At 39.2% G+C, this 23527-nt stretch overlaps 4 protein-coding genes across 13 annotated transcripts; 2 read left to right on the top strand and 2 right to left on the bottom strand.

The window, feature by feature from the left end:
* The first annotated feature begins 2876 nt into the window (after positions 1-2876).
* LOC143853208 (F-box protein At1g69090-like) lies at positions 2877-3884 on the top strand. Its single transcript, XM_077362948.1, has one exon. The coding sequence runs from the start codon at positions 2877-2879 to the stop codon at positions 3882-3884; it is 1008 nt and encodes a 335-aa protein (XP_077219063.1).
* Positions 3885-6055: 2171 nt separating this feature from the next.
* LOC143852916 (Tetratricopeptide repeat (TPR)-like superfamily protein) lies at positions 6056-8330 on the bottom strand. Its single transcript, XM_077362569.1, has one exon. It carries the CDS (start codon positions 7948-7950, stop codon positions 6070-6072), a length of 1881 nt encoding a protein of 626 aa, XP_077218684.1. The 5' UTR covers positions 7951-8330; the 3' UTR covers positions 6056-6069.
* Positions 8331-9360: 1030 nt separating this feature from the next.
* On the top strand, positions 9361-17056 carry LOC143852814 (NAD(P)-binding Rossmann-fold superfamily protein). Of its 10 annotated transcripts, none has more exons than XM_077362422.1 (5): positions 9394-9506; positions 14747-14834; positions 14958-14993; positions 15122-15193; positions 16128-17056. In XM_077362422.1, coding segments are annotated over exons 3-5 (876 nt in total). In that variant the 5' UTR covers positions 9394-9506; positions 14747-14834; positions 14958-14991; the 3' UTR covers positions 16930-17056. The 10 variants fall into 10 exon arrangements, with proteins under 10 accessions (XP_077218535.1, XP_077218541.1, XP_077218534.1 ...); XM_077362427.1 differs by having other exon boundaries at positions 9395-9506; positions 15109-15193; XM_077362423.1 differs by having other exon boundaries at positions 9395-9506; positions 14656-14834.
* Positions 17057-18755: 1699 nt separating this feature from the next.
* Positions 18756-23476, bottom strand: LOC143853420 (plant/protein). Its single transcript, XM_077363174.1, has 2 exons — positions 23077-23476; positions 18756-19240 (listed from the first exon to the last, which is right to left on the bottom strand). The coding sequence occupies exons 1-2, from the start codon at positions 23317-23319 to the stop codon at positions 18971-18973; spliced, it is 513 nt and encodes a 170-aa protein (XP_077219289.1). The 5' UTR covers positions 23320-23476; the 3' UTR covers positions 18756-18970.
* Positions 23477-23527: the final 51 nt, after the last annotated feature.

Raw genomic sequence — 23527 nt, 5'->3', positions numbered from 1 at the left:
TGACACTAAAATTTCCCCTTGTCAAATCAAAGAAGGAGAAGAAGAAGCATATATCAAAAGGTGTCAAAAGGAAAGAGAAGCTCGTCGAGTCCAAATCTAAGTACAATGCCGAAAGGGCCAAAGCATCAATTTAATAAGGTCTATGAAGTTGGAGATTTTATAATGACATCACCAATGAACTCGAGGTCGAGTTCTCTTCAAGTGGAGGAGAATGACCTGGCCACTACTTTTGGCAATAAAGTTAAAAAATTAGAAAGTGTCCCAAGAATCCAATAAGTACATGCAGTGGGTATAAATAGAGTTTTTATATTTAATTTATTTGTTTCCTTCTAGCTACGAGGTAGTTTTAGACGAATATAGCTTGTTGCCTTTTCTTATAATTTGAGTCCATGTAGATTTAGAAAATTAGTCAATTAGGAATAGAAGTTGAGTCTAATTTAGGAATTGGCTTCAAATAATTTTAGAAAGTGGAGATTTACTTGGAGAAGAAGTTAGTGTTTTTATAAAAGCCTATGTGCAAGGGTTGTTGCACAATTCATGTTTGTTTTACGAAATAAAGAAAATTTATTCTTTTTTGGTATAGAAAGTTGTTTATCTCATTCTTCGTGGATTCGAAGAATAGCTTACCGTGGATTCGACGAGTGCTATTACGTACCCAAGATTAGCTGGAAGATTTTCTTGATTTCCTTAGTAGTAGATTTCCTTATTTCTTGCTATAGCTAGGATATTCTCCTTAATATCAGTTTCCTTTTATTTTTATCTTGTTTCCTAAGTATCCCTTAGGATTTGGGAAGTTTGGATTGTTTCCTAAATAGTAGAAATGCTAATTCCATAAGTATGTAATAGCTTTCTTTTTAACGTATGAATGGAAAACCAAGGACTGTTTTAGAAGATTTGGCCATCTCGAATAGGCCTACATTGTTTCTTTTTCTCTTATTTTTACTTTTATCCACGGGGTCGTATCAAGTGCTCTTCGTGGATTCGAAGGTTTATTCCGATCGGTGTTGAAATTAATCAATCTCGACTTGTTCTCCACGCTTCCGGCTATGCCAGAAAGGCGCCTCTTCTTATTTATTATTTTCTCTCGGGTGAAAATTGACTTACTGGATATCTAAGGTTTTAAACTTTCCAATCATGTGGTCACCTTCATCTCCCCTCCTATTTCTAAATATTATAATTGTAGTAGTTAATCGTATTACTCCTACTACTAAGACTATGGAGATCATCATGTTTCGTCATGGAAGTAGAGATTGGGAGACTTACATTTATAGCTCTAATCATTCATTGAAAGACATTACATGCGTTAAAACTGATTTAAAACTGATGTGGATAGAGACTTTCAATCCTTGTAGCAAGAGTATCTACCATTTCAATATTGCCAAAGCACCTTCCCTAGAAAAAGCAAGTTTAAATATTTTCCCGCGTGTGGATTGTTTAGAACATGCAATTAGTCACAGAAATGGTTGGATCAATTTGGAGAGGAGAAAATGATTTGGATAAATAACACTTTGTGGGACAAGCGTGAGGGTGACATTTGTTTTCCTCATGAGGACCTTGATTATGTTCGTAGGCGAGAGGATGATGATGAGAAGTAAAAGTACAAGTTGAAAGCGGTATTGGTGGAGCCACAATTCATTGATCTCGCACAGAATCATAGCTGGTTTGTTTGAGGTGGGAGAGGCATTGGCTGCCTTAATAGTTTCTTTACTTTTATATTTGTTTCAGTTATTTAAATTTTTGATTAGACTATGGTAATCTTTATAAAGGTTATACGATGAAAGTTTTTCTTCTTCTTTACTTTAACAAAAAAACGAGATCGTAGTCATAGACAGCTTATTGGTATGGTAGAACTACTCGACAATAACTCTAAAATACACAGGTCCAGGTTTGTAAATGGGCACAGACGTGTTGGGCATAGTTTTGGATCCGAGTCGTGTCTATGAGATCCATATCTTAAGGTCCGAAACTATTTAGGAATTAGGTTCGTGACCCATGGCCACAAAATCCAATGCAACTTCTTGGTTATGAGATTCAAAATAGAGGGCGTTCAGTGTACAAGAATACCCTTCATACTGAGGAAATCTTTTGGCCTTTTGTTTTGGGAAATGATAAATTCGTCCCTTTTTTCTTCTTGGGACAGCTCCTTCTGGCTACTCTTTTACCCTAGAAGAGTAGAAGGGGCTGTCCCAAGTGAAAAAAAGAGGTGAATATATCACTTCCCTTTAATTATTTTGGAAAAGACTAGGCCTTTGACCAAATTTGACTGAAATTACCATAATACACATCATCTCATATGGAGTATGAATTCACTCATAAGGGTATTTGGGTCATTTAAATTGGCAAGGTTCTCTTCTCGAAACAGAACCGACCCCTGAGCATGGATATTTATAGAATTGAGTTTTGTACCAACATTCTAAAACTAGTACACTAAAATATAGAAAATACCTTCTAGACTCCTAATGAAAGTAAAGTTCCTAAAGGAGTTTCTAAAATCCCAAACACTATTTCAAGATAAAGATAAAAATAGAATCTTAAGAAACAAATCTTGTAGATAACTATGTTTCCTAATATTTTTATTAAGCTTGTTTTTTGGCTCTATGGCTGCATCAATGAGCCTTTGTATAAACGGTGTTGATCAATGCCACTTGTATGGTGATGGAGGAAAGATAGAGGATGAGACTGAAATGGAAGGGTGTTCTTAAAAGTCTTAGAAGAGACTTGCGAAACATGGACTCAAATAGTTTCAGTTTTATTAAAACTCAAATCACTTACCAATTAGAAAAAATAGAAAAACAATGGCTAGGAGATGGACAGATCTTCTAATCGTTCTATTGCTTTGAATTCTTGGTTCATTGGTGAGCAGAAAAACTAAGGTTATGGATAAAAAACATAAGAGGGTCTACATTAATGGAGAGGAGGGAAGATGGAGAAATCTTCCAATCGAAATCGGAGCGTTGATCGCTGCTCGATTGTCTCTGATCGAATTCCATGCGTTTCGTAGCGTATGTAAGCAATGGCAACTAGCTTCTTCCTTAAATTCTTCATCACTTCCCCATTCCTTAGACCCATGGATCTTGTTCTACGGACATTCCAATTGCTTTCTATACGACCCAAAATCATTTAAGTCTTATTTCATGCAAATCCCAGAGTTAAAAGGAGCAGATTGCATTGCCTCGGAAGAAGGATGGTTACTAGTCCATCTAGAAGGACGCCTCTTCTTCTTCAATATTTTCTCTCGCGCGAAAATCGACTTACCCCAGATCCAAGGTTTTAAATTTTCCAATCATGTGGCAACCTTCTCCTCCCCTCCTACTTCTAAAGATTGCATTGTTTTTGTTATCCTTAATTGTGTTACTCCTACTACTAAGACTATAGAGATCAACATGTGTCGTCATGGAAGTAAAGATTGGGAGACTCACACTTATAGCTATGATGATCTGCCATTGGATGCCATTACCTGTGTTAAATATATAGCTAAAGATGAGCTTTTACATTATTTCAATTACAAACAGTTGAGGGCAGGGACTTACAATCCTTCTAACAAGAGTAGAGACCATTACTGTCTCAAGACTGAAGTTCCGCCAGAAAACACAAGTTTAAATATCTCAGTGAAGAATAATTGTTTAAAACATGAAATTCGTTGTCATAAGGGTATAAGGAAATGGTTGGATCAGTTTGGAGAGGAGAAAAAGATCTGGATATCTCTTTGTGGGACGAATGTACGGGGCTTGGAGCGTGACATCTTTTATCCTCATGAGAGCCTGGATTATGTTCGCGGGCAAGAGGAAAGCGTCGATGACGAGAAACAAAAGTATCAGTTGAAAGCGGTGAGGGTGGAGCCACGATTCCTTGATCTCACAAAGAATTATACCTGGTTTGTTTGAGGTGGGAGAGACATTGGCTTCCTTATTAGTTTCTTACTTCAGATATTTATTTTAGTTTTTAAATCAGATTAGACTTTGGTAATTTCTATAAAGGATAATTGATGAGAGTTTTTCTTCTTCTTTAACATTTGTTTTTTTTTTTTTTTTTTGAATGGCAACATTTGTTTGTTCTTGTAAACCTGATTAGAATATTCTAATATCTATGAAGAGGGATTTCCTAGGCAAGTTCGCGGAAGCCATTTCATGGCTCACTTTTGCAATAAGACAAAATTATGGGTAATATGATGAGAGAATTTATGAGGAATATGATGAGAGACTTTCTTATGAGTGATGTTTTAGTTATCTCACAGGGGTAAGATGAATACTAAATATCTGTACTTTCTTGCTTTAATGATGGCTGTTTACACTTTTTCTAATAGTGATTTTTTCTTATGAAAGTTTTCTTGATATGTTATTGCAGATGTTCAATTAAGAACTTTTTTGAGATCTTGTTTATTACCATTAAGTATGGCTTTGGCACTGAAGCCCTAATCACCAAGAACTAGGAATCAAGTAATACTAAGGATAGACCTTAATTAAATCTTCCTGTTAGAGTGTGAGAGATCTCACCCTTGGATTATCATGGATTAGATTACAGCTTGTTTGTTTAGATTTGCCAACTATGTAGGTAGGTTAGATTAGGATTATATTGTGAAGATTTCCATTATTTACACACTTCCACTGGTTTTTTAACAGATCTTCAAATTCCTTTAATTTGTGATTGAATTTGTTAATGGAAGGCATTCCAGGTGAGCTGATCTAAGCTCTGACCAAATCAAGTCAGTCACACAAAATCCAAAGGGTTTACTTTCACCGTCAGGATTGAACTGACAATCAACATTGGTCCCACAGGGACTTTTGTTTAGTCCTGGTTGTAGATACGAGGGACCATCGAAAGGTGACTCATATGGTTTGAGTCCCATGCCAGGGTAACATCCTATCCATAAGATTATGCTGTTACTGTCCTGAGTGGGGGCCTGCCTACGTATAGGACTAGATGGGACCTAGCTTGGTATAGGACAAGTTTAAAGGTCCGAGCCTAACATCATCCATCAGCTTTGGAGCTTTTGACGTATTGGTTAGGGCTACCTGTAAAAAGCCACGCCTGAGTGAAATTGCCACAGAATGAGCCGCTGCATAAGGGGCAACCTGTGGAAAGGACTACTTAGAAAAAAGGCCAGAGTGAATGTCATAGACTAGGCCGCTGAGGAGGGTGGATAGAGAAGCGTGGTGGAATGTTACGGTGCGAGTGGAGGCCAGCCTTAGGTATGGGACTAGGTGGGACAAAAACTTTTGCGGGTTCAGCCGGAATTTGTGATGCAAACGAGGACAAGGTGAAGGCTTTAATCAGCCGGTCTAAAATGGTTTGTCAAAAACAATATGGGACTGCTGATCGTCAAAGGTGATTCTGTCAATGCAATTGTCTGGGCACAGAATTGAGGCGGTGAGCCATGGTGCTTTCACAAGATTCTCAACAAGATTTGGGATTTAGTGCGGGATCTTCACCCCCAATTACGACATCGGCGGGGATCTGCAAATTCCTCAGCTGATGCCTTGGCAAAAGCAGGGGTGAATATTCCTATCACTCGCTTCAACTTCTCTCTGGGTGTTCCAATTGATCTGATCAATGTAGACCCTCTGTCAAAGATGTGGGTGTTGTTTCTGTAATCGGACCTACCTTTGGGGACCGCTTCTCCCTGTTTTGTACTGTCGGATTTTGCAATTAATAAACGTTACTTTTCAAAAAAAAAACTTTTGCCGTATTGGTTAGGTACCTAGCATAAGCCCATAAAAACAATGATATTGCTTCTCTTGGAGGAACCCTAAACTGGGCTTTATAGAACAAGTGGCTAAGATCATCGGACCGATCAAAGACTTGTCAACAAGCAATGGTCTGGACTTACGATCGAGTACCAGGTCAACGGATCCAATCATATCCATATGGTACACATAAGGCCCAAGGAGGATCATTAGGAAAACATCTGGCAGTCATCGTTGTTATAGCATTTTCACACACAATGGATTCTTAATTGTTAGTGCATGGATGCAATTTATGCTCCTTCATTTGTTTGTGCCAAAGCCAAGCTAGCAATCCCAGTCTCCTTTGTGTTGCTGCCCGTACTTTCCAAATTTTAAATTCAAAGCATTATAAATCCATAGGAAAACCGATAAAACTTGGATTTCTCATTTCAGATTCTAGCAATTCTATTATTTTACAGATATATTCCATCAGAGGATTTGAAAGATCCCCTGCTACAAAGATCATGACCATGTTTCTCACTTGAATCCAGCTATAACCAGGCATCTTCTTTACCCCATGCTCAGCCATTGCCTTCCTCACCCTTTCAGCTTCCTTCCATTGCCCACTACCACAATACAAGTTTGATAACAACACATAACCCATCTCTTTCAATGGCTCCATATTCATTAATTCATCCCCCACCTTCCTCCCAAGCTCTACATCCCCATTCACGGCACATGCACCAAGCAATGCCTCGCATGAGCTAGTCCTCAAGTTAACCATCTTCGAACAACTTTCGACCAAATTACTCGCTTCTCTCATGTACCCGCCTCGGCCAAGCATGTCAATCAGACACCCCACATGATTTGAATCGGGTTCAAGCCCATAAACTGATTCCATTGAATCAAACAGCTCCTGACCTCGCTCAATTAGCCCTGAATGGCTACATCCCATCAACAAGCCAATGAAAGAAACCTTATCAGGTCTTATTCCAGATGCTACCATGGCTTCGTACGAACTTAAAGCTTCCTGAGCCTGCCCATGTAAACCGAACCCAAATAACATGGCATTCCAAGAGACCAAATCCTTGTAGAGAATGCCATCAAATGCTCCCTTTGATCCTTCGATGTCCCCGCACTTGGCATACATATTGACCAATGCATTGCTCACATAATTATAAGATTGAAAACCATAACGAATTATGCAACCATGAACCATCCTACCATGTGCTAAAACAGATAAGTTAGCACATGCTTGAAGAACAGCCCGGAACGTAAAATCATCAGGCAGAAGAAGACCCCTGACCATGTCAACGAAGAAGCAGAGTGCCTGCTCTCCGTGGCCATTTCTCGCATACCCACAAATCATAGCCGTCCACGACACAATGTTATGCTCTGGTGCCCGCCTAAACACGTGAAGAGCTTCATTGACATTTCCAATTTTCATGTGGGCGTCGATTAAGGCATTCAATGAAACCAGGGTTGGAATCTTAATCGATTCAAAGATCTTAATGGCATCGTCGTGGCAGCCTAGTTTAGCATAGAAGCTTAGAATTGAGTTACTAGCCTCCACTGCTGAGCTCCATCCACTTTTAGCAATGCACGCATGGATCATACACCCATAACACGGTTCGGACAATTCAGCACAAGCATTCATGAGGCAGGTGAATGTCCACAAATCCCCTCTGAAGGAATTAATTTGCATCTGTTTGAACAAATCAATTGAGAATTCAGCTTCCCCGTATCGAGTATAGCCCGCAATCAATATGTTCCATGCAACTTCACTCCTATGGGGCATTTCATCAAACAATTGACGTGCGTTTTCGAACCGGCCCGATTTTGTATAAGCAAACAGTAGAGAACACCAAGAAACTTCGTTCTGAATACTCATGTCTTCAAACATTCTATAAGCATTACAAGGAGAGAAACATTTCCCATACATGTCTATGAGTGAATTGCATACGGGCAAAGAATATTGTAATCCAAAGCAAATGACAAGGGCATGAAATTTACTTCCCAGCTTCAGCTCGCCGGCTTCTGCTGAGGTGCTCAAGGCGGCAGTGAAAGAGAAAGCGTCTGGCTCCACGCCAGCGTTTCTCATGTGGGAAAACAGTAACAGAGCTTCTTGTGGCAGACCCAACTGAGAATAGCTACTGAGCATGGCGTTCCAAGCGATCAAATCTCTCTGTGGCATTTCGTCAAACACCTTTCTCGCAGTTTCGATCATCCCCGATTTGGAGAGAGCTACAATTTTGGATGTAGCGCGAAGCAAAAACGAGTGTACCATTTGATCGCTAGATTTTGGGACACTAGGTTTTAAATTCGGGCGAAGATTTTTTCACCCCAACTGTAGGAGGAATGCGCCCCCCTAATAACATGATTTGACATGAAAAAAACGTTGAAGTTGCCCACAATTCACGTTAGAGGAGGGCGGGGGGATTCATATCCTTCTGTAGTGATATCAACGGCTATCTTGTGAAATCATCTAATTACTGTGGTTTTTATAACATGTTTGTAGTAGGGGTGGACATGGTTCCGGTTTGAACCGAGGAACCGAACCGAACCGGCACATTTGGTTCGGTTCGGTTCGGTTCCATTTATATATGGTTCGGTTCCGGTTCCAAAATCCGGGAACCGGTGAAAATTCGGTTTGGTTCTGGGTTTGGGATCCCGGAACCGAGAACCGAATTGGTTTAATGAGGGCCTGTTTGCTTTGGATATTAGGGCCTGATTATTTTCCAAATTTGTAGTTCATGGCTTCATGCATTGCCAAAATTGGTGCATGATTATCCCACCTGTTTGTACTTCTTCATACTTCATATAAGTTTTGCATTGCCCAAATTTGTGTCTGTTACTGTTACTGTTAGTGCTTGTAATTCATATATAAACAGGGCCATTGGTGAAGGTTGGGTAAACCCAGAACCAAACCGAACCGAACCGATTATATATGGTTCTGGTTCGGTTCGGTTCCACAGATATATGGTTCGGTTCTGGTTCCAATTTCAGGGAACCGATTATACATGGTTCGGTTCTGGGTTTAGCCCAAAACCGAACCGAACCGAACCATGTCCACCCCTAGTTTGTAGGCAAAATTGGTTGAGGATTTGTATCAACACCTTGAGCCCTTGAGGTCGTGGATTCAACACTTCTTTATGTTCCGAAACTATTCAGCCCATAGCCACAAAATCCAATGCAACATCTTAGATAAATAGAGGGCCTTTGGGTACAAAAATACCCTTCATCCTAAGGTGATCTTTGGGCTTGTTTCCTTATTATTTAGCAAAATACGAGATTTTCTATGGTGTAAGCCCTTCTAGTCCCATGTTTTTCAAAAAGTATTGTACGGCCCACACATAGGATGATCCAAACCGTCCATGTAATTGAACACAATGTAAATAGGTTGTGCCCCCAAAACCATTTCTACAGGATGATCCTAGCTCTCCGATTTATAGAGGTTTCCATAATATGCAATTCATCTATAGACATGAGGGTTGGGAACTTGGGATCATCCTATAGAAATGATTTCTTAGGAGCAGCCTATTTACGTTATTGCCTATCACATGGACGGTTTGGATCATCCTATCGTGTGGTCCGTGACAAGACAAGGTAATTGACCAAAATTGGACTGAAATGACTATAATACCCCTCACCCAGTCTGCAGCATTGAAGGGCATTTGGGACATTTTAATTGGCAAGATTCTCTTCTCGGAAACAGAACCGACCGATGGCCTATTTGTCTGCTTTTGCGCAGCGACAGGAGATGAAGAAAATATAGATTCTGATTTTATCATTTCTAAAAATGGCGTTATTACTGAAGAAGGAGATTTTTAGATTTTCATCCAGGTGGGTTTTCTGTTCTTTATCTTTATCCTTGAAAAAAAAAGTACCCATTTAAGCTCTGGATTTTTTGTTATTGTTCTTCAATTTGTATTGATCTTTCCTCTGTTATTTGGTCCATCCAATTTATTTTTTCTTCAGATAATGGGTTTTCCCTTCTTATGTTCATGGATAAGATTTTATGCTGTAAGCTCCTGACTATTTTGTTTCTTTTGATCTTCAGTTCTTGGTTATTTTTTCTTCACCAAATGAATGTGTATAGTCTTGTAAAAGTCTATACAATAGCCATGTTTGGCAACTGTAAATTTTTTCTTCTAATATTGGCTTACCCAATGGTGAGGGAGGTCGGGAGAGGGTAAGAAAAGGCTGAAAAACAAGGAAAAAATTTCACTCAAAATACTATTCATTTTCCCTATTTTTTAGCCATTTCTCACCCTTCAATCATTCATGCAAGTCTCTCCTCCTTCTACCCTCCATAATCCTTTCTCACCCTACTTCATAAACTAATATTCCATGGAAAAAAATCCATAGTTGCCAAACATGGCCTAAAATTACCTTGTTTGGATTGCAGTAAAAACATTGATGGCAGATATTCATAGGAGAAATTTTCCTTCTCATTATGGTTTTTGAAATGGTTAGAATTTAGTCGACCCCAACTAGTTTGGGACAAAGGCTTAGTTGAGTTGAGTTAGAATTTATCAAATAGAACAAACCACGACTGTGACAGTCATGCAGACAAAGAAAGAATAGCAATGAAGGGGAAGATACAACTACTAAAGCCTCCTCAAAGAGGGAGAAAATCAAAGCTCTCAATTGCCACTCTGGACACTCCTTCGTGAGCTAAATGATCCGCCACTCTATTCGCCAATATCTTGAGATGCAACATGATGGAAGCGAACCAAGTGGCCCTCCACCCAATTCAAGATCTTATTAATAATCTCTGAAAATCTTCAGGGATGGGGAGAGTTTTCGTCCAACCATCTGATAACATTGAGGGAATCACCCTCGACTAAGAGATTATCCTATCTCTCTTTCTGTCAAAAGTCTTATACCCTGTAAGATCGCCCTCACTTTTGCTACATTTGAATCCTTAATTCCAATCGGCCTGGAGAAGGCTCATTTAGTAAAGTCGTGCTCATATCTAAGAATGCCTCTTACACCGAGGGCTCTGGATTTCCCAAGCTAGAACCATCAAAGTTTAACTTCAACCACTCGGGTCCAGGTGGTTTCCATCTAGGCACACCGATCTCCTCACAGACCTTACTGGAACAAATTTTCTTCCAACAGCGACTAATATTTATAGCCGAGTACATATTAAAAGAAGGAAGAGCTTTGGCCTAAGAGATGATTAAAGATTTGATTCTAGAGAAAGAAGAGATAGCACTTTTGAATTCATTCTTAAAAGTGAGGGCATTTCCCTCTTTCCAAAAGATACATGTGGTGGCCAAAAGGGCAAGAATCTATAAAGTTACGCCCTTGCTAGGCCAAGGTGCAAAGGATCAGCTATCAAGGAGCTTGCATATATGAGCAGGGAACAACCATAAAACCCCAATAAATCATTCACTTTGCTTTAAACCCCACGAGCATACCTACAATGAGTACGAGAGTGATTCACTGACTCGCTTGGTCTCCCTCAAAGGGCACAATGATCAATGATCCACATATGGCATCAATGGAGATGATCTATGGTCTGAAGCTTACTTTGGAACGCTTTCCACCCGAACTCTCAATCTCTAGGGGGAGCTGGTGAGTCAGTGGATTTTCTTCCTATGATTTAGAGGGAAATAATATTATTATGGCTTATTTAAAGGATATTATCATCAAATAAAGGCCCCTCTAAATATAACTTGAATGGCTTTGGTTCAAGTTATTTTTTCTTGAATGTGTAATCAAACAATGGAAAAGTGGGAAATTCTAAAATGGCATTTCTTTTCTAAACTTCTTGAGAAAATTCCTGCAATCCAACGACGGCAAGAATTTTTTAGATTATAAGCATCATTTGGTTTTAGGTATAAGGCTAAGTCACTTGGGGTTTCGTCTTTTTGAAATGGTGGAATTTTATTAAATGAAAGACGGTGGCCCTCCACCATCTATCTCCAAGGGTGGGAATGCCTCCCATCCAACCATCTGACAATGTTAAGGATGTCGTCCTCCATAACAAAATTTTCCAAATCGGTTCTGGTTGTCAATTTAATACTTTGAAGAATAGTCCCTACCTTTGCCTCATTAGAATCCTTAACTCCAATAGGACCAAAGAAAGCTCATTTGGTCGAACCTATCTCGGCTAAGTCGTTTGGGTAGGCTAAAGAGTAGTAAGCTTGTGATATCTTGCTACTACTTTCGTTAGGGATTGGCCCTCTTTAACTCCAAAAATCGTTGAGGTGTTGAGTGTGCAAATTGAATTGACACGTTAGTAAAAATGAGTTGACTCGTCAACAACTCAATAATTTTGTTAAAGATAAAGTAACCCAACAAAAGGCTTAGGCCATCTTTGTTTTGGATTTTGAGAACCGATTGTGAGTCTAAAAATGATTATTGGACTCAAAATTAAACAAACAAACAAGGCCAAAACCATGCATCCTACTAGAATGAAATGATATGCACTACATCTCGCCTTTGGTGGGTCTAGTTTTGAAGTTTTTGGACTACAATTAACTGGCCCCAAAAGACTAGCCACTACTTTTGATCAAACTGTGGGGCTAGATGACAACTTCCTTAGTGGTCCCCAATATTTTTTTGAACTGATGAAGGTTTATTAAAAGAAAAGGACATGACCAAGAAAGTTGAGGCTGCTAGAACTAGAAAGGGGGAGAAGAGGAAAAAACAAGACCAGTCAATCATTAACATAGCTCCTACTACTATGGAGGGAGAAAGTAAAAAAATCTCTAGTAAGGGTATGGTAGTATGGAATTTTGCCCTTTTGGCCACCATTTGGGTCCTTTGGAAAGAAAGAAATGCTCACGCTTTTAAGAATGAAGTCAAAATTGTTTGCTCTTCTTTCTTAAGGATTAACTCTTTAGTCATCTCTTGTGCTAAAGCTCTCCCATCTTTTAATTTGTACCCAGCCATATGCTAGAAGGAAATCTGCCTTTGTAGCGTTTGTGAGGAGATTAGTGTGCCTAGATGAAACCCACCTAAGCTTGGGTGGCTGAAGCTAAACTTTGACGGGTCTAGCTTGGGGAATCCTGGGCCCTTGGGAGGCATTCTTAGAGATGAGAATGACCATACTAAATGGGCATTTTTCAGGCCGATTGAATTAAAGATTCAAATGAGACAGAAGTGAGGGTGATTTTACAGGGCTTAAGAATTATAACGGCTTTCGAGATAGATAATCTCTTGATAGAGGATGATTCCCTCAATGTGATCATATGGTTGGACGACAGGTCTCCATATCTCTGGAGATTCTCAGAGTTTGTTGATGAGATCTTGGATCGGGTGGATGGCCTTTAAGTTCGCTTCCACCATGTCAGGAGATCGGCAAATGGAGATGCAGACCATGCGCATCTCTTTTGGCCTTCAGGTTTGCTTCCAAGCTTGAGCATCAAGCTTTCCCCCTTGTGTGCATCTCTTTTATCCTTGTTTATCAAGGTTTTTTGTGTAAACAAGAGGAATTCCAAGCTTAAGGAGCTAGCTTTCCCCTATGCATCTCCTTTGTCCTTGTTTATCAAGGATTTGCAGAGGATCGATGTCCTGGCGTCCTGTCACTGGTTCTTTTATGGTTTCCTTGAAGGAATCGTGGAGGAGTGGAACTGTGCAATTCTGCCCTAAAACAGTGATAATTTTGCAAGTTACGGGTAATTTCGTGATCAGTCCTCTATTCTGACATGGATCAACAAGTATGTTGCAGATCTTTCCATTTCAATCCATCCCTGTGAAAGAATTCAAGGGACTGGAGCTCAAGCTATGCAAGAACAGTCCAATCAGCTTCCATGATTGCTATAGAAGCCAAATTCATTAGAACACGTGGCATTTTGGTGAATCTTTTTTTTTTAATGATGGCATTTTGTTGAATCTTGTGTTGGATTGCCCTTAGAATTTCAGTCCCTGTCGGTGACTCTCCTCTCTCATGTGGTTGCTTTCCTTTGATCTGTTGAATTTGTGCTGAAATTGGTTGAATCGAAGCCTGAGCAGTGACACTGTTTAGCTTGATTAAGTTATGGAGAGCGGATCGAATCTTCTACTCAGACCTTGAATCTCATCTCTGAAATGATCTGATTTGAATGTCTAATCATTAACCTTCTATCTGGTGGTAAGTTTCTCGATTTATATACTGGAGATAGGGTTGATTTGTCATTACAAAAAGGATCAAATCCGCGCTCCATCTCTGCAGCAAGTGGCCATAAATTGAGGCATGCGACTGATCGTTACTGAAACCATTGTGAATACCTTTTAAGCTTTTTAAATTCTTGGTGTTCTCTACTTTCGACTATCCAGAAGCTCAGCATTTTCTGCGTGTTTCCTTTTCCACAGACTTTGGCCAATATTCAACATGAATGTAGCTTCTGGCAAGGTTTTGAATGCATGCGGTCTTAAGTCACTGCTGAAGTAAATAGGACTCACAAATTCATTTCATTAAGCTTTGGAGAATTTTTTCGATACTATGTAATGCCAGTTGGGACTCCTGGTCCCCAATGTATTCTTCATAGTATCAATGAAAATTTGTCATTTTTCAAAAGCAAAATAAAAAGCTTTGGAGAATTTTGGTGAAACTGCACTCAGAGACTACTATTACTGTGCAAAGAATTCCTTTCGGTGTTAACTGAGTTTCAGGTGGAATTTATTCCATCTCACTTTCCAAAAGGAAGTTTGGAAGAATCTGACTCTTCTCCAAGCATTTGTCACTTGAGCACTTTCAAGTTCAGTCTCCATGTCTCTGTTCAGACATGCATAAAGATGGTAATACTTACCATTAAACTTTGGACAGTATGACTTTGATTAGATGAAAGGAATGTAATGTGAGCATGGTGTTTAATACTTACATGCATAAAGATGGTAATACTTACCATTAAACTTTGGACAGTATGACTTTGATTTAGATGAAAGGAATGTAATGTGAGCATGGGATTTAATACTTAGAAATTCAGTTTGGTTGGTATTTTTCTCAAAGGAAAAGTCACTCTTGATTGTTGTATGTGAACCTCCTTCAAAGACGCAGTGTGTGAGACAGTTCAAATTCATGGAAATGAATCACAGTACTTGCCTTTGCTTCAAAGCTCTGCTAATTGGAAACAGTGACTGTCCTTCAGTGTGCTCTGTTGGAAGAAGGACCTGTTTTAAAGATTGCCATCTAAGAACTTCATTTTAATCAAATTTTGCCAACCACAACCATTACAGGCAAACTCTTCATCCTCCTGCTCACCACCACTGCATCATTTGGTGGGACCCAATATTTTATTAACGATTTGTAACAGTTTCAATCTCTCTTTGATATCATTTGCTATTATTGTTGCATGGCAGGTATCGCCACCGATAAATTAAGACATTTGTAACCATGTGAGTTTGTCTTAACTTCTTTTTTTTCATGTAGGACAAACTGACATGGGTGGCATGCCTAGCTTTAAGGGTGGTAACTTGTTATTAGATGTGTTGAAATATAAAATTCTGTCAGTCGTTGTTGGCAGGAGAAGTTTGTTGATGTTTAGAGATTGGGATGGAGAGATCATGAGGAGGCAGTTCTCCACCGAGACTGGAAGGTGTGCTCTATTGTTTGTTCATCTTGCTTATGTTCACCATGGAATAGCAATTCACAGTTTATTTTATCCTTGGATATAGACATTATATCCTTATCATGTCGACTTTGATTCTTAGATAAGACATTATGAGAATAAGATCGTTGAACAACGTACAAAACTTATCCAACTAGGATAATCAATAACAGGAACAACCTATCGAAATATCTCTATCCTCATTTTTGGGCTATAGAAGATCCAAAGCAAGGCTCAAGTGGCTCAAGTTGATTGTTTATATCAATCAACACTATGCTATAGTGAGTGCAAGGCCTATCAAGTTGATGGTTTATATCAAAGGTTGACCCACTATACTATAGTGGGGACGTCTGGTGGAAGCATTCCTCAGAAGTAAAATATGTCAGTTAGGCTTGATCTTTTGACATAAAATGGGTGTAAAACAAAATTTACACCCATATGAATGTAAATATGAGTGTAAAATTTGTTTTAAGCCCTTTTTACATTGAAAAAAATGGAGCCTTGGGAAAAACTGAGATGGTTGGAAATACGTATTCTTCTCGTGGTTTTAAATATCAGCTGATATATCATTATCTGTGATCGAGATTTTATATGGTGTGTGGCCGTATAGTCCAATATTTTTCAAGAAGTGCTGTACGGCCCACTCCATGGGATGATCGAAACCATCCATTTGTTGGGCCACCACGACGTAAATAGGTTGTGCCGTGAAAATCATTCCCATAGGACGATCATATTCCATGCTAGAAATAATCGTAGGAAATCCTTTGATAACACTGATTCCTATTTCCCAATGATATCTCGGTGGAGACAATGCATAGGCCCTTCTTGTAATTTTTTGTAGCCTCTATAAGTTCCATTCTTACTGTCATGTGGCGCAACTTGTACTCTCATAGGCTTAAACATTGTGACATCTCCCCTACAGATTGGTTGGCAAGGTGGCATTGATCACCGGAGCAGCTTCCGGTATCGGCAAAGCAACAGCAACAGAATTCATCCGGAATGGTGCTAAGGTTATTATCTCCGACGTCCAACCCGAACTAGGAGAAGAAACAGCGGCCGAGCTCGGACCCAATGCAACCTTCGTCCCATGTGATGTCACACAAGAACCCCAAGTCTCCGATGCCATAGACTTCGCAATCTCAAATCACGGCCACCTCGACATAATGTACAACAATGCTGGACTCCCTGGGTTGTGCATCCCCAGCATAGTTGACCTTGACATGACCGACTTTGACCGGGTCATGAATGTCAATGTCCGGGGAGTCGTGGCCGGAATAAAACACGCGGCCCGTGTAATGGTCCCGAGGCGGGCCGGATCCATATTGTGTACCGCGAGCATCACAGGGATCTTGGGAGGGTTGTCCCCCCTCCCCTATGCCACTTCTAAATCTGCAGTCATTGGGATCGTGAAATCGGCGGCTTCGGAACTCTCGAAGTACGGAATTCGAGTGAATTGCATCTCGCCTTTCGCTATCCCCACCATGTTTTCCTTAGATTTAATGTTGGAACTTTATCCTGGGATCGACGTGGGTCGGTTGACTGAGATGGTTTACAATTCCGGCGAGTTTGAAGGGGCTAAATGTGAAGTGGGGGACATTGCCAAGGCCGCGCTATATCTGGCCTCCGATGAGGCCAAGTATGTGAGTGGGCATAATTTGGTGGTGGATGGGGGTTTTACTTCCTTCAAGAGTCTAAGGTTCCCGGCGCCGGATCAGGTGAGATGAATTGAAATCTGTAGGCCGTTGGAGACTTTTTTTGAATTTGAAAATTGAATGGATATGTTGAAATATATTAACCCTTTAATTGTAAAGATTAGTGGGTAAATAATGTTTTGATTTGTAGTTTCTACAAGTGCGCAGGGACATATTTGAAGTACCTCCAAAACTAAGAATATAGTGGGCCCACTCGTGGTTGACATTGGGACATTAGGGATCTAACATGGGGCCTCTACTAAATGGGTGATCAGGATCAACCATAGGTGGAGCCCACTATGTAAAATTGGGCGTACCTCTAAAACCGATCGATCAATGGGATCCGCCCACTGATATTCGCACTACCATGTTTTGATATATGCAATAGCTCCTCTTGTCTATTAGCATTCAGACGGCTTCCAAAAGTTATTACAGTTGGGACTGAGCCTCTAGCTTAATGGTAAAGACTTTGTTCTTAAACCCCGAGGTCGGACGTTCAATCCCAGCTAGCCTACGAAAAAAGTGTTATTACATTTCCAAAAAGCTACGAGAAGCCAACTAAAAACGAAAAAACAAGAGGAATTAGTGCAATTATTAAAATATGGTAGTGCCAATATTGGTAGCCTAAAAAAAGTAATTATTCAATCAAAGGGCCCCTCCATGGCCAAAATTTGTACTGATTAAAATGATTGTAACAGTTCGATCAATGGCTTTGTCCCTTGATGATTCATGGACAAATTTTGTACTGATAAAAAGATCGGTTTGATGATTCATGGCCAAATTGCTATGATAAAATGATTATAACAGTTTGATCAATGGGGCTATTCCTTTTATGCTTACAGGCAAGGTTTAAAATTTCGGTTTCGGACCCTCAAATTTCAGAAATTTCGTCCGATATTCTGAAATTTCAGTCGAAATTAAGTACTTCCGGAATGGACCATTCGGTGAAATTTCCAAAATTTCATTTTTAAATTCCTCTTTAATATTAATTTAATATGGGCAAAATTCCAAAATTTCGGTGAAATATTAATTAATTTTTAAAAAACAGGACTTTTTGTTCAAATTTCAGGAAAAACAAAATTTTGGATTTCGGTCGAAATTTAAAACCATGCTTACAGGCCGAATTTTGCACTGATAAAAAGATCGTGACGGTTGAATCAATGGTACCACCCGTTTGATGATTAATTGCTCAAATTTGTACCGATAAAAATAGGGCAATGATAAATTCGCACCCCCCTAGGATGATTCACACCCCTTTACCGTGAATCGGCATGAAAAAGTGTTAAAAGTGTGCCACATACCCTCCTTTAAAGGGGTGTGAATCATCCTACAGGGGGTACGAATTTATCATCACGCCTAAAAATACAGCAATGATTGATTCTAGCGCTGCAACATGGGTTTGGTACTTGGGTAGGTTTTACCTGACCCACATCGACCAGACCTTAACCTTAATGGGGTTTAGAAACATGGGTCTTGCGTAAGGTAGGTGTACTACGACTTTCTTAAATATCTCTTGAATAACATGGCGAATTATTTTCTAATATATTGATATAATTGTTTTCGTTGGGTTGATCATGTTTGTGATGTGAAAAAATAAGTTTCTTTTTAAAATTTATACACTTGATAATATAAATCTAGAGATTTTTTTAGCATAATCATACGGGAGGTGTGAAAAAATCATCTCCCTTCATATGAATTAGCTTAAGGCTTCTCAAAGATAAATATCCAAGATGCAAAAACTCCTCAGGGAAGCATGGGACAGTTTTATAGAAGAAGATCGAATGTTTTGAAAAAAAAAAATCCATATTTTGGAGTATTTCTTTCACATGGAGAAATCACGCCAGGATTTGTTCCAACTATAACTGAAAATAAAATCAGGATATCTAAGATAAAGAAACTCCTCATTGATGGTTTGCGGCTGGAGTACAGGGACAGATTTGATGTACTTTGCTAGTTGGGTGACACAACTATCTGTGGATGAGTTCGAGAGTCTGCTCATTGGCCGAGGAATTGAGCTCGCTAAAACGATCAACTTGAAGATTGAGGAGGTATGTGTTATTTCAACCATAACCATCTATTTTTCTCCATATGATTCCATCCGTAGAGATATTAGATCTACAGCAGCATTCGCCGACGAGAAGGCTCCATGAAAACTTTCTTGGTATGAGAGTGATTCCAAATCCCTAATCATCTTCAACAGTATCTCACCAAGATCACTCTGTTTCCCAATTAAAGATTCGTAGTACGAGCGCGCCGCAAGCTTACTAATTTCTATGTTGGTAGCCTCTGGGCAGTACTCATCATCCAACCATTTGTGCAGAGTTACTCTAAGCCACTCTGATTCCTGTAGACGCACCATGAAGGAAAAGAGTTTAAATTGGAACTGGGGAAAGAAAGCAAAAAATATGAAACTACTCATCTTCATTGGCTCTTTTTTCTTAAACATGATGGGACATAAGAAAAATTGATATGATGTTCCCTGAACAAGTCTACAATCTAAAGTATCTAAATTTCTGAGCATCCTATGCCTCAGCGAGTTGTGATGGAATAAGCATTCACATTTTTCATTAATGCTAGACCTGTTTCCTGTTCGTTTCAGATTGCGGCCACCGATTGTCATGCCCAACCCGATTATTGGACTCAAAATTTTGTTCAACTCTAGTCCAATAATCGGTTTGGGCCTAACAATCGGTGGCCACAATCTGAAACGTACAGGGCCTTAATAATTGTTATGGAAGAATCAGTGATAGACAGAAAGGTATTTGGAGAGATCAAAAAGTACACCTTGCTGGATACAAACAGGGTATTAAATTCTAAAGGAACTTCTCTATTGGAATTATAGAATCATAGTCAGGGAAGCCCCACAAGTTTTTCAATAAACCAACTAGCAAGTAGTTCCCTATATGAATTCAACAGTCAAAAATTTTCATTTAGACTAATAAAATAAGTACTGTGAATTTATTTAATCAGGTTGACAGATAGGTGGTGAGTGAATCTTTCTGTGATGGTACTATTGACGGTTAGTGAAGCTATGTTCTGACCACAACCCAGTAATAGTAGTATTCACAGCGATGGCACTAGGTGAAGGTATATTCTGACCACATAATGAAGTCAAGTTGAACCACCAAATTCAGGTCTGGAGACATTTGAGCAATGTGGTATATGCAATATAGCTTCCTCATGGTTAATAAGTTATCTTCGAGCTTAAAATTAGAGTCCAGCCATATTTCAGGATCATTTGGAATTAGATTTTTAAATAGCCCTTCTGATCTTGGAAACCCTACTGATGATGAGTGACTTGACATTTTCCTTTTTCTTCCCAGTGCATAAGCAATGAATTGATATGAGAAAATATATAATAATCAGACAAATAGTTCACATACAAGTATGAATTTGATAACTAAAGGGAACGCCCCAATATATTCTATCCGTCTTTCAATTTACACTCATTCTAACCCAACCCTAGCCTTATATAAATCGATTAAACAATTTTCCTTCTAAACCCACTTGCAGCCAATGGGCTCTGTATCAAAAAGCTTCCAGATTTCCAAATCACATTTTTCATGATTGGAGTCATTCTCTATTGTTGAAATACACTAATAGAAACCAGGTGCACAAGTAGCATTTTAGTAATTTGAAAGTTCATCATCAAGTTTAGAACCAACCCACACAGCATTCTTCCCAGAAGTGAAGAAATTATTTACGAGGCTGACTATAGCACTTATAAGCAATGTCATCATCCCCACTATTCTTGTACGCATTTTCTTGAGCTCAACTTGAGCATCTTTGCTCTCATAATTACTATAGAACCTTCTAAAAAAGTGGCAGCATTTCTATCAGCACTTCCTCGTGAGGATTTGAACCAATAACCGTTGGAGTGATTAAAGACCCAAAAGTATGTACAGCTAGTTTACTCTTCCAATCTGGCTTGCTCAACTATTTGTTCAAATTAGCATTTGCGAAACAACCCCAAACTTAAGTTTGACAATATATCCCTTCTATAAATCCTTTGGCCACCAACATTTATTCATGCCACATATTATAGTCTCTACAAGCTATTTCAGTCATAATTCCTTCAACAATCAATATCATTAAAAAAAAAGATAATCAATATTTTATTCAATCCATCTTGATTTAGTTGAGCCTTAGATCCATAAAGAAAAGGCAATTTCAAAAAATCTGATTCTCAAGTCTTTTATTTCCAATTTTTAGAGGTAGTTGATTATCTTAAATCGATCATGAAATAAAGAAATCAGCATACAATGAAGAGTTCTCAAATTATACACATCCAGACTCATCTTATGCAAGTAAGCCACTTCTATCACCAACTACAAGATATACAAAACCTAATTGTGGGCTTTCCTTAGCTGACATCAACATCAAATTTGTAAGTCTTGAAACTAAAATAGAGATAAAGATCTTATTCGCTCTGAACAGACAAATTAATTAAGAGTCCAATCCCTTCGCTTCCCAACCTTGTCATCAAGGTATTAATTACACACGACATATGCAATTCTCCCTCACCCAAACTGCTAGGAGCATCAATGATTGTTTGGAAATATGGAGTCTACAATACTAGCTAAAAGATGATTGCAGAAAGTAAATTTTGAACCTCCTCTCCAAAGCTTACCCTTCCTATAATTTTTGCAAAATGGTGGCTTAATTTTTAGTTGTTTTAATATTTCTGTTATACACACAAAGGTGTCCATTGGACCTACTCTCGTCGGATCCACCTCTGTCGTTATCTCTATCTCTGAATGTCTCTGCCTTTGTCCAGTCGTCTCAATATGGCGTATTCCCTGCTCAGGAGGGCTTGCAGACTGACATACTAGTCTTGCAGCTCCAACCTCTTTACTCTCCCGCCAACCCCTCCAAATGAAGTATCCCCCTCCCAATGTGATGACCATGTTCCTAATAGAAAATCATTGTTGCTCCTTGTCTATGCAACGCTTACTGAAGCTATCTCACACGTATACCTGTACTAACGATCAGAGTTTGCATCAGTCACAATATCATTGTCTTCCTCAGCAACACCTTATCTCTCTTTTTCTAGCTCCTCTCATTCTCTTAGCTTAATTTTTTTATCCATTTGATTATCTTAAGAGTTTTCTCATCACTTGTCTCACTTCTTGGGGTATGGCCTCACAATATGTAATTTGGCCTTCTTGAATAGCCAAATGATGTTGGAAATGGGTAATACCACCACTAACAATTATGCAACAGTAATTACATGTCATCTTGCAATCTATCCCTGCGTACTCAATAACAATTAGAAAAACATATATCATATACAAACAAAAATAGGGAAAATAAAAAAGTAACGGGAAGAAAAAAGAAAGAAAATTTTGTTAAATGGCAACAATTTATAAGAAAACAAGACAAATGCCCGGGGACCGAGATGGTAAAAAACAAGCCAAAACAAAAGGAGGAAGAAGAGAAAATACAAAAGTAACACAATCTCGAGGAACCCTACTTCATCTAGCAAATAGGATGATTGGAGTCGCCTTTCACAATCAGGTTGTCTAGGTCCCATGTAATCTACCAGGCGAATCCCAACCATCAAGGCTTGCACTTCCGCCTTTTTAGCATCCTTTTGACTGAGGGGCCCAGAGAAGGCCCACTTGGTGGGTCCATCCTCATTGTGGAGAAGACCCCCAATGTCCGTCGGGCCTGGGTCCCTAACACTGGATCCATCAAAGTTCAACTTAACCAACCCAAAGCATAAGACTCTAGAGAAATCGAATCTAAACTCAAATTAGCATCCACTAACAAGCAACAAAATGTGGCTAATTCATTCGATGATAATAACTGTTACCAACTACAACTCTAATTCACCAAATAACCAAGTCAAATTCAAAAACCCAAATCCCCCCTTACCTAAGCAACAAATTGATGTAATCCATCAGCCCATATACACAGATGGGCCTTAATTCTTTTTCGAGTCATTTGATAGCACACCAAAACAAATGCCATTTAAGCGATGAATGTTCTATAATAGGTTATAAATAGAGGCACCCTCTCTAAGAAAACCCAACCTCTGTATAAGTAATGGACACTAACATGAATTCTATCCGAAAAAAATGAAAGAAACGCTAAATTGGGTTCCAACTGATGTTTCAAAATGCATCAAAAGAATCATAAAAAAAAAAAAAAAAGGGATTTATCCTCCTTTCTTTTTACCTGAAGCGCATTGGAAGGGATCAACCAATGGTCCGGAACCCTAAGATTTTGAACTAGGGTTTGGTGGTCCTCTTCTGAACTTTCGGCATTACAACATGTGAGAGGTCTTGGGAAGTGAAGGGGGCGTTTTGGAGGGCCAAGTGTCCTGAAACAGACTGAGAAAGATGGAAGGGGGAGTGGCCTTATCATAAAGAGGGGGTGATATTTTGGGATTGCTGTGGTTCCAAGAAAGAGTGATCCCATTTGATTCTTTTGTCGCTGCGAAAAAACAGGGAGAAAAAAAATCTAAGTATTAGAGCCCTTGTAACGATAAGAGCCGCGAGGAGAGACCCGATTTGGAGGCTCTCAGGAGTCAGGACCATCTGAATCAGTAGTTCCTAATCTCTAAGGCCCTCCTCGTTTTGATTGGATGGTCCTATGATCCAAAAGGCACCCATTATTAGACCTGCCA

This window comes from Tasmannia lanceolata, unplaced genomic scaffold (genome assembly GCF_043159265.1).
Source record: "Tasmannia lanceolata isolate RefF3 unplaced genomic scaffold, GAP_Taslan_0.1 ptg000019l, whole genome shotgun sequence".
Taxonomy (NCBI): domain Eukaryota; kingdom Viridiplantae; phylum Streptophyta; class Magnoliopsida; order Canellales; family Winteraceae; genus Tasmannia; species Tasmannia lanceolata.
The sequence above is the reverse complement of the archived record's forward strand: the minus strand, read 5'-3'. Positions and strand labels throughout refer to the sequence as shown.

Coding starts and splice junctions, on each gene's coding strand:
- LOC143853420 (XM_077363174.1), bottom strand. CDS start 23,319: ATGGGATCACTCTTTCTTGGAACCACAGCAATCCCAAAATATCACCCC. Junction 19,241..23,076: donor TCCCTTCCAATGCGCTTCAG/GTAAAAAGAAAG, acceptor GTGCGTCTACAG/GAATCAGAGTGGCTTAGAGT.
- LOC143852916 (XM_077362569.1), bottom strand. CDS start 7,950: ATGGTACACTCGTTTTTGCTTCGCGCTACATCCAAAATTGTAGCTCTC.
- LOC143853208 (XM_077362948.1), top strand. CDS start 2,877: ATGGATAAAAAACATAAGAGGGTCTACATTAATGGAGAGGAGGGAAGA.
- LOC143852814 (XM_077362419.1), top strand. CDS start 15,039: ATGGGTGGCATGCCTAGCTTTAAGGGTGGTAACTTGTTATTAGATGTG. Junction 15,194..16,127: donor TTCTCCACCGAGACTGGAAG/GTGTGCTCTATT, acceptor TCTCCCCTACAG/ATTGGTTGGCAAGGTGGCAT.